General features: G+C 36.5%; 1 protein-coding gene across 2 annotated transcripts; it reads right to left on the reverse strand.

Annotated features, from left to right (window-relative positions):
* Positions 1-9,570: 9,570 nt before the first annotated feature.
* On the reverse strand, positions 9,571-10,945 carry LOC107740921 (G-protein coupled receptor 183-like). 2 transcript variants are annotated; one of them, XM_016553472.1, is made up of 2 exons: positions 10,921-10,945; positions 9,571-10,724 (listed from the first exon to the last, which is right to left on the reverse strand). In XM_016553472.1, the coding sequence occupies exon 2, from the start codon at positions 10,712-10,714 to the stop codon at positions 9,689-9,691; it is 1,026 nt and encodes a 341-aa protein (XP_016408958.1). In that variant the 5' UTR covers positions 10,715-10,724; positions 10,921-10,945; the 3' UTR covers positions 9,571-9,688. The 2 variants fall into 2 exon arrangements, with proteins under 2 accessions (XP_016408958.1, XP_016408959.1); XM_016553473.1 differs by having other exon boundaries at positions 9,571-10,718; positions 10,921-10,931.
* Between the last annotated feature and the right edge of the window lie 200 nt (positions 10,946-11,145).

Below are 11,145 nucleotides of genomic sequence, written 5' to 3' on the forward strand. Positions count from 1 at the left end.
TTTATAAAGAATATCTCTTTGGATTTGAGACTTTAGTCTTTGCAACTTTACAGATCTTCTTTATGCACCAAGAGCTTGTAACACTTCAAAGAGAAAGGAAAAATTTAAATCGCATCATATGATCCCTTTAACATGATAGCATAACATATTTGCTGCAGATTTGTAGGCTGCACATCTATATTGCAACTCTCCACCACATGCTAAAGGTGCTCTGTTGGATTGAGATCTGGTGACTATGGAGGCCATTTGAGTATACGTAGTAAACTCAATGACATGTTCAAGAAAACAGTTTGAGATGACTTGAGCTTTGTGAAATGGTGCATTTTCCTGCTGGAATAGCCATCACAAGATGCACACTGGTCATAAAGGCATGGACATGGTCAGCAACAATACTTCGATAGGCTGTGGCATTTAAACAATGTTCAATTAGTGCCAAGGGTCCTAAAGTGTGCCAAGAAAATACCCCTGACACCATTACACCACCACCAGCCTGAACCATTGATACAAGGCAGGATAGGTCCTTGCTTTCATGTTGCTTATGCCAAATTCTGACCCTATACCATCCAAATTTTGCGGCAGAAATCAAGACTCATCAGACCAGTCAGACCAGGTGACCTTTTTTCAATCTTCTAGTGTGTTTTGGTGAGCCCGTGCTCTTCTGCTTTTGTGTTTTACTGTTGCTTTTCTATCAGCTTGAACCATTCTATTCACTTCTGACTGCTGGCATCAACAAATCATTTTCGTCCACAGAAGTGCCACTCACTGAATATTTTCTCATTCTCTGTAACCCTAGATGGTTTTCTGTGAAATTCCCAGTAGATCAGCAGTTTCTGCAATACTCAGACCAGCCGTCTGACACCAACAACCATGCTACGTTCAAAGTCACTTAAATCATCTTTCTTCTCCATTCTGAAAAAAACTTACGTTTGAACTTGAGCAGATCGTACTGACCATGTCTACATGCCTAAATGAATTGAGTTGCTGCCAAGTGATTGGCTGAATAGATATTTGCATTGGCTAGCAATTGAACAGGTATAACCAATAAAGTGGGCGGTGAGTGTAGATGTGATTTGCATGTTGAAAAAAACCCCAGTAATATTTAACTTTTTGTGTAGTACAGTATGTGTTTTGAAATTCTTGCTTAATAACTTTGGTTCAAGAGACAGAGTGGTGTATAAATGTTGAGATGTTTGCAGTAGATGATGCTTTAGACTGTTGTCTTCTGCTGACATAATGAGCACAAAGATGTTTGGGGGTTGTTTTCACACCTTTTTTTCTGTTTTCTTTGAACTGTAAAAGTTTACAACTCTAAATGTTTTAGTACTTGCAAAACATTTTTAGTAACTTTATCTACTTATTTGGGAAAAACGTCCCTAAATCAGAATCATTTATCACTAAAAAAATAAATCACTTGTAAAGATCATTTAATTGAAAAGTAAAAAAAAAAAACATAACATAAGCCCCTACAAAGTCGTTATATTATGAGTGGGAATCTCTGGATTTTCTGTGAGCCCAAAGTTACTGAGTTATAGCCATGTCAGTGAAAAAAAAAAAACAATCGCGGATACAATGGATGCAGCATCTGTAGTTGATAGTACATTTTTTGAAATGTATGAAATTACAACTTTTTTCTTTTCTTTTTCTTTATTTTTTTAAATTTACAATACCATGTTAAGTTGCAAGTATAAAATACAATAGTATTTAATATTCGAATATACAATTAAGTTTACATGTTTATAAATTTAATTAAAAACCATGCAACTTTATTTGTAAAAAGAAAAAAGAAAAGTACATCGACATTTTGCTCTGACCAAAGTGATTTGAAGGCACATAAAGAGATAGTTCCTCCCAGAATGAAAATTTATTTACTGTCATTATTTACTCACCCTCAAATTGTTCCAAACCTGTGTGAATTTATTTATTTTGCTAAACATAAAAGAAGATATTGATCTCAAGACGAAAACCTGTGGGAACTTTTTTGCAAGATGCGAAATGTAGCGCCATGTAGATTTCGTAGCATGTTCAATGTGAAATTACTAGTAATTACGAGTAGCGCTAAAAGAGTGTTAGTTTTTTCCCCCGGAACAGATGATCGTACATATGATACATTTTATGTGACGTTGGTTTTGTACGAGACACCGCAGTTCTGACTTGAAATGTCCGTTGAGTAGTGCTATAACTAATTCTCTGTGACGTTTTAAAATGCCATACCATCTGCACTACACCTAAGCCTACCCGATAGTATGAACAAACGTCAATGTGACGTGAAAACGCAATCACAAGCATGCCATTTTAAGTAGTTTTTCGATCTCTCATCTTCGAGCCCTTTCATCGTAAGTCATGTTTTTCACGGGATTTGTACCCAAGGATTCCGCATCCTAAGTCCAGTTACGTGCCGGCTGAGCTACCAAGCCAGCTTGTTACATCCAGAAAGAGAAACATATTCAGCTGTAATCATAACTGTAGGAAAATTATTACAAGTGCTCGCTGTTTTACCGCCTCTAGTGTTCATTTCTGTTGAACTGCAGTGATATAATACTTATTGGTACGTATTTCGCGTTTTGCGAAAATGTTTCCACAGGTAACATTACATTTCCATCATGAGATCAGGTTGGAGCAAACAGGTGATGTTTCCCATTGACTTCCATAATATTTTTTTTTCCATACTATGGAAGTCAAAGGGGACCATCAGCTCTTGTGGACCAGAGAAGATGAAGAAGCTCTTGTGAACACACGTTAGTATAATCATTATTTTTGTTTTCTTGACGTAAAACTAAAAAAAAATCCTGTGACTTCAGAAAATTACAGTTGAACCACTGGAGAAACATGGACTACTTTAATGATGTTTTTGCTACCTTTCTGGGCCTTCAAAGTGAATGTTGCTTAGGCTGTCAATGGAGGGACAGAAACCTCTTGGATTTCATTTAAAATATCGTGAATTGTGTTCCAAGGATGAACGAACGTTTTAGGGGATTGAAACAATATGAGGGTGATTAATTAATAGCAGAATTTTTGGGTGAATTTTTTTGGGTGAACTATCGCTTTAACGTCGTAATTATGACTTACCAACTCTGTAAATACGAACTTTCCAGGAGGTCTTGAAAGCACAATAAGTCTACACAGATAACATAACATAACATACACAACTCTTATGAATACATTATGTAAACTATAAACAATTCTGGATGAAAATATTTGAATAAGTAAAGTGTTAATGGTAAGGTACAAGCAAATTGAGGATAAACTCTTGAGCACAAAACATACATAATGGTGGCAAAGATTAGATTGCAACACACCAGCAGGAAGTTAGAGCTTGTGGTAAGGATGCTCTTGCTGACTTCACACAACTGAGTGTTGGGTTAGCTGGCGAACAAAAAAAAACATGTTTATAACAGTATCCAGATACAGTGATACCATTTTGTGGAAACAGAGAACTTGAACTTTTGATGTCATTCACAGATAGCCTGCAAGATAAAGTTGCTTGTTTGTGCCAGTGTTGTTAAAAGTCCATTTTGAAATGTTCACATATCTCCCCTCACGGTGTTTTGCTTTTCATATTTTGGAAACACAGTTCCATGAATGTTTGGTCAAGGTGGCCATGAGTAAAGTTTTCTACATATGGGTTGGCAGCATTGCCATTTTTTGTCATGTGGTTATCATGGCAGGGAAAGAGATGGCAGTATCATCTTGTCATATACATTCAGGAAATGACTGTTTAACTGAGTGTTTCTACTGACTTTTTGTTTTGGTTGCTTCCTGCCAAACAGGTGGGTAAGTTCCATCCCCATTCCCCACGAGGAGGGCTTCCCCAAATTGAGTCTTGAACTGAATTCATAAAAGCATGGTAATCTTGCTTTTTCTGTCTTGTTTCCTCCTCTTGGTTTCTTCCTAGAGGAAGATCTTAAATATCTAACTTGAGTTTTCTTTGGCGCATTCTGTTTTGGCTTGCGCACTGGGGCTTTGTAAAGTTTTGATAAGCCACTTTGGAACTGTATTGTGAAAAGCATACTTTGATAAGTAAAATATAGATAAATTAAAAGTTATTTTGCTTGCCCTTTCCCTGAACATACCATGACAGAAGAATCAAATAAGTGTTGCAAAAGTGTTGACTGTGATAATTTGGGAAGTGATATGGAACGTTTTGATTTGAAAGGCGTTCCCTTGGAGCCATATAAGAGCAAATGTGTAGCTTATTAATAAGATATTTAAATAGCAGAAATTTTACATTTCACGAAAGAACATTCAAAAAAACGAAAATTTTTTTCAGTTATTTTAAATAATAACAATAATATTTACATTTTCTTTTGTTTAGTTTATTTGCTTTGAACAGCCCCTAATTTCCACATTAATCCAACATGATTTTGGCCACAATAACTGGTACCCAAAGTTTGCTGTGTTTAGTCACAAGATGGCAGTAATGCCCCATTATTGTATTTTTAGGATTCAACAGAATTCAGTGACGTTATAGCTTGAGCCTGAAAGTAGTTACATTACATTTAGTCATTTAGCAGATGCTTTTATCCAAAGCGACTTACAAATAAGGACAATGGAAGCAATCAAAATCAACAAAAGAGCAATGATATGCAAGTGCTATAGCAAGTCTCAGTTAGCTTAACGTAGTACACGTAGCAAGGCTTTTTTTTTTTTATTATATAATAAATAAAAAGTAGATAGATTACAAAAAGATTAGAAAAGCTAGTGTTAAAAAAAATAAAAATAGAATTAGAATAGAGAGTGCTAGAGTAAGAGGGTCAAAAAAAGATGGAAGAGATGTGTTTTAGCCTATTCTTGAAGATGGCTAAGGACTCAGCTGCTCGGATTGAGTTGGGCAGGTCATTCCACCAGGAGGGAACATTTCATTTAAACGTCCGTGAAAGTGATTTTGTGCCTCTTTGGGATGGCACAATAAAGCGACGTTCACTTGCAGAACGCAAGCTTCTAGAGGGCACATAACTCTGAAATAATGAATTTAGGTAAAGGGGTGCAGAGGCAGTGGTGGTTTTGTAGGCAAACATTAATGCCTTGAATTAATTACATTTCAGCAAATTTAGTGTGAACATTGATTTACGCAGCTACATACCTATTGGAAACCCATTAATTTTATTTATTTCATAAATAATATTTTCTTGATATAATTTCATAATTTATATCATAAATCATAAACATTGTATAGCAGTATGCGATGTAGGCTATAGTTCTTTTCATATGTACTTATAAAGCAAACTATAAAGTTAACCAGAGACTGTTTGGCATACTGTTGCCACATAGCTCCAGGATGTTAGCAGTAGAACACAGTTCCCCTGTTGCATATTAAATTTCTCAAATCCCTTTCACACATCAGATAACAGGGGCCCGTTCTTCGTACGTCGCTAACTCAGTTAGCTGGATTTGATTGTTGATGATTTGGCATGATCTTGGATTGTTTGGTTCTTCGAAGCTCATCCCGGAGTTGCTGTCATAGCAACAGGTCCGTAAACTTAAACCTGCTCGGGAGCAGGCTTATTTCATGTAAACAGAATTAGATGGCATCTTTTTAAGCAGAATTGATACTTAAAATCTGTTCGCTACCACCGCGACTTTATTTCAAGAGAACCCTACTAATCCAGAGACAATAATTTAAAATAATAATCATTTAAAAAGTCATTTAAAGATAATTATAATAATGTTGTGTAGTCTTTAATACTATAGACACAGCCAGTTTTACTCACTCTGTATAGTATTCGGCACTTTTGTCTTTCGTGATTAATTTGATTAAAAGATGTTGCTTTTCTTATCTCTGTGTGTGAATTATAAATGCATTGTTAAAATGTTTAAAAGCATCTTTTCTTACACTACTTTACTACTGCATTTTGCACGTTCATATACGTGTATGTGTATATATATATATATATACACACACACTGAACAAAATTATAAACTCAACACTTTTGTTTTTGCTCAGTGTATATATATATAAATAACTTTTGATACAGAAATTGTATATGTGAGTTCAAAGTGCACAGTAGTAGTGTTAGTTAAAAGTTCCAACCAAGGCACCACAGCTTCCTCAAAAACATTAAGAAAGGATAACGTTCACGTGAGACAAAAGTTGAGAACTTTTTCATAAATGCCCACAGCACACACAAAAATTCTAAATACTTTTTACCAACACCAAAACCAAGGTGGAGATTTATGAGAAGAACACTGTGAGGCTGCATGCAATCATTGAGGTGCCATAGACTTTAGTCAGGACAGACACTATATTGAATTTTACAAGGATAAAAAAAAAGAGTACTAAATCATACTTTTCAAAACATTTTTGAGTTTTTGTCTACTGGAAAGGGTTTTATTGGAAAGATATTGTGTTAGCTGAACAATTGTAATGTTAACCACTGTACAATGTATTGAACACACCATACTTCTGTCCTTTACAGCCTTGTTTTCGTTCCTGTCAAACATTAAAGAGTTAGTTCACCCAAAAATGAAAATTCTGTCATTACTCACCCTCATATCGTTCCAAACCCATAAGACCTTCATTTTTATTCGGAACACAAATTAAGATATTTTTGATGAAATCCGAGAGCTCTCTGACCCTCCACAGACAGCAATGTAACTGAAATGTTCCCAGGCCCAGAAACATAGTAAGGACATATAGGTCAAATAGTTATCGAATGCACATACATGCGTCATGGTGCTCTCGATAATGCCAGAAGACGGTAACTTGGGGGGAGAAGAATTGTTGAATAAAGAATTTATTTTCTGTGCACACAAAAAGTATTCTCCTAGCTTCATAAAATTACGGTTGAACCACTGATGACACATGGACTATTTTACTGAATACTGATGTCCTTACAACCTTTCTGGGTCTGGGAACATTTCAGTTGCATTGCTGTCTATGGAGGGTCAGAAAGCTCTCAGATTTTAAGATATTTCAAAAATATCTTAATTTGTGTTCCCGAAAATGAACGAAGGTCTTACGGGTTTGGAACGACATGAAGGTGAGTAATTAATGACAGAATTGTCATTTTTGGGTGAACTATCCATTTAAGTTTGGAGCTGACTAAAGGGTCTATGACAGGGCTGTCCAAACTCGGTCCTGGAGGGCCGGTGTCCTGCAGAGTTAACTCCAACCCTAATTAAACACACCTGAACCAGCTAATCAAGCTCTTACTAGGCATAGAAACTTACAGTCAACCGGCCCTCCAGGACCGAGTTTGGACAGCCCTGGTCTATGACTAATTTGTTAAGCTAATTTGGGTAAAAAAAAAAAGTTTATTTTTTGGGTTACCTCCCCAAATCCTCTCACAGTAGAAGAGGTTGAGGCATTTATTTCTGTATGCACTATGGTGAAATAATATGCCTATTTATGTGTAAAATTCAAAATAAACAACAACTTAAAAACTAGGGTAGGAAATGAGTGATGTGAACTGTAGCAACCAAAGTGTTTTTGTTTTGTTTTTTCTCCAGTTGATGTGGGTTTATCTGAAACAGATTGTACGTCAATAAAAGACTGGCGTGTTTAAAAAAAGAAGAAGAAAGTATCAGAACATTTTTTTTTCTTTTGCTCTGACTGGGGATTAAGGCATTTTGGTGGACGTGTGAATGCAGCAAACCACTATTACTCATTTCACTGATGAAAAGGACGTTTGCTTAGACAAATAGCAAAAAAACCATTGGGTTTAATTAGGGGTCAGAGAAGAATTAGGGTGGAAAATATTAATGTAAAATTAAATTATGTGACTTTATTGGTGCAATAAATAAATAAACAAACAAATACATATGATCCATTGAATTATTTTTTCATAATTTTGTCAGTAAGATTTTTTAATAGATCCGGTTAACTTAATGAGGTACAAAAACTGTATTCATTTGACTTAGGATTTTTGTCACCGTGAATGTCTTGTACCACATATTTTGGGAAAATAGAGGATGTTGGTATGTGGTGAGGTTGAGAAAATGTCATATTATTGCCCCATTTAATGTTTTAGCTAGATACTGTGCATTTGTAATCGTTGTTAAATTCAAATGATATTCTTTGAGTATATATTCTCTACAAAGACAATTTTACCACCCACATTATCTGCCACCTACATCCTTGTGTTTTGTAGGCTGCTGTATGCTTGCCACATTCTCCGCATTTTTTTATAGACACGTAGCTTCATGGAATACACAACAAAGTCTAGCAAACCACCTGTAGCGGCTAAAAAAGACACTTCATGTGCTTGTGGTTATGTTGATATCCTGTTCTGAAGCTCAGGTGAAATTAAGCAGGAAAAAGAACGCTACTGCCATGTGTGTGTTTAACACCCACGTGCTCCCATCAAACACGTGCTGCCATGTGCTTTTTGGTCCCCGCTGCCCACACAGAAGAGTGTGACGGTGAAGTCATCGCCGTTTCGTAGTAACACTGTTTCAGTTGATATGTCTCATATGTCAGAGCTACAAAGAGTGAATCAAGTGGCATGACATTCTAAGAAACGCTGCGATGTGATTTCTGATTATAGATAAATTACTTGTTGTTGTGGTGCTCAGAATCTTGTTGTGCATTCCCAGGGGTTGATAACTAAATGGCAAATTAGGTCATCAAAAAAAAATTTCACACTTTTTTAGTGTTGCGTAGGCAGCTGGAAATGATAAGCAAAATAAAACACAACAGCTTGTAAATGAACTCTTTAATTGATATTCAGAGAAAGTTGTTTAGCACAATTGACAGCTACATAAGCTTTAAATTCCCAAATGGAAAATGCCGTTATAGGGGTTGCTCGAAATGTAACATACACATTGTGAGCATCTTTAAAGCAAAACACAGTATTTACACAGCAGCTTACGGAAATGTCAATAGGTATTAACATACACCTACATAATGACTCATTCTTACTCAGAATGGTCTTTTAGCCTCCTTGACCTTTATGTGGGACTTTTCCAATTAATTAATTGTTCTTAAAGGCTTAGTTCATTCTAAAATGAAAGTTATGTCATAATTTACTCGCCCTCATGTCATTCCAAGGCCAAAAGACTTTTGTTTATTTTCGGGACACAAATGAAGATGTTAATGTTAATTTGGGAAAAGCCAAAATTAAAGCTGTTCATCAAATAAACCAATCATGTCTCTTCAAAAGACTTGGATTAAATCGCATGATTCATATGATTTTTTTTTTTTTTGAGAAATCTTTTAAAATGTCTCTCAAAAATCTCTCAAATTTGATTAAAATATCTTCATTTGTGTTCTGAAGATGAACAAATTTCTTATGGGTTTGAAACAACATGAGGATAAGTAAATGATAACAGAATTGAATTTCATTTGATGTCAATGGCAGGCCTACATGACCAAGTAAAAAAAAAAAATGAAAATCCAATAGCGTATTAATCACAATCAGAAATATATTACACAAACAAATGAACATCAGTTATAAATGCATATGAGTGACAAATTCATGTTAGTTTCATATTCAAATTCATAATGACCACAAAAAAAGCAACAAAATATCAGTGATCAGATATCTTAAATTCACACAAAATGTGGTCAAAAATCCCAAAACAAAATAACAGACTTAAACACCATCAATGATAAGAAATTGTATGTCATTTGTTCAGAAATAAAAGGCATGAAACGCTGCACTCTACAGCTATCCAACCGCATTTTCACACGTGTGCAGACATTTCCTCTGCAGTTTGCACCATCATATTTTTTTTCACATCATTTTGGCCCTCATGTGTTACTGCTGCTGTTCTCCTGCATGCTCCTGGATGATGCTGAAATGGAAATGTAGCTCTTAAAAAGACTCATGACTCTCTGCTTGTATGTTTTGATAGCAAAAAAGTAAATAATAGGGTCAAGGCAGCTGTTGAAGTTCATCATGGAAACGGTTACCTGCAGGGACATTTTCAAAGTCTTTAAGTCCTCACAACTGGGCACATTGTACAGCCTTCTCACTGCAAACTGCATGATGTTGATGTGGTAGGGACTGAAACACACCACGAAGCTCAGCAGAATGAGCAGGATCATATTTTTGGCCCTGCCATTGCTGCCAGACCTGTTGGTCACCGGGTTTTCCTTGGCCGTCTTGGAGAGCTTGCTGCTGACCCGACTGTAGCAGCACAGGATGAGTCCCAATGGAAAGCAAAACCCGATGATGCAAGCAAACAGGAGAACGAATGCCATCCAGTGGCTATCAAAATTAGAGAACTCCATGCACGTTCGATGACTGGATCTGTATTCCATGGTGTTCTTCAGGAGCAGAGGAGACGTCTCAAGAAGCACCACCACCCATACCAGAATGCAGATACCTCGCACAACTTTGGCTTTCCTCAGCCTTTGACACCTCTGACGGTGCAGCATGGCCAAGTAGCGATCTACACTGATGCAGGTCATGAAGGCGATGCTAGCGTAGGTATTGCTGTAGAAGATCATGGCAGTCAGCCGGCACAAGAAATCTCCAAAAGGCCAGTCGAAGCCTCGGATGTAGTAGGTGATCCTGCCGGGAAGAGCCAAGGTGAAGAGGGTGTCGGAGATGGCCAGGTTGATGATATATATCGTGGTGGAGTTCATCTTCTGCTTTTTCTGACAGGTGATGCAGAGGACCAGGCTGTTACCTGCCACGCTGATGACAAGAATCAGGCAATAGAAAATGGGAAAGATGATCCGTGCAGACTCCTTGTAGATGAAAACATCACAAGTCTGGTTTGTGGAGCTGTCATTCACTGGCATCGTCTGTTGTGGAGTTTGATCTGTCATGTTTCTGAGACTGTTTGGGGAAATACAAAACTGTTAACAAGCCCGTTTAGGAGGAAATAGATACCACAAAATGTTCAATAAAATGAAATATTTGGATATATTGTTGTGGAAACCTTTGGAGCACAATGTTTTGCATATATATATAAAATAATTTGTGATCCAAAAGATTGCACATCAGTAAGTCACAATAATTGTCTGATACTCACAGCAGGTTTGATTGTCTGTCTCTCTTTGAACTGGATAGTGATGTGACTGAGTTAGTATGCGTTTTTGCTGAATTACTTTAAAAAAAAACCCACCCCCTTAAACCTGATTGGTTAAGCTCAACTGGGGTTAGATAAGGTATCCTGTCTCTGTTAGAGTGAAATAGTCATGGAAAAAAAAAAGTATGTCCATTTAATGTTTTTTATTTGTTCCCTTCAGTTTTAATT

This window comes from Sinocyclocheilus rhinocerous, unplaced genomic scaffold, assembly GCF_001515625.1.
Source record: "Sinocyclocheilus rhinocerous isolate Xijiao unplaced genomic scaffold, SAMN03320098_v1.1 scaffold165, whole genome shotgun sequence".
Lineage (NCBI taxonomy): Eukaryota > Metazoa > Chordata > Actinopteri > Cypriniformes > Cyprinidae > Sinocyclocheilus > Sinocyclocheilus rhinocerous.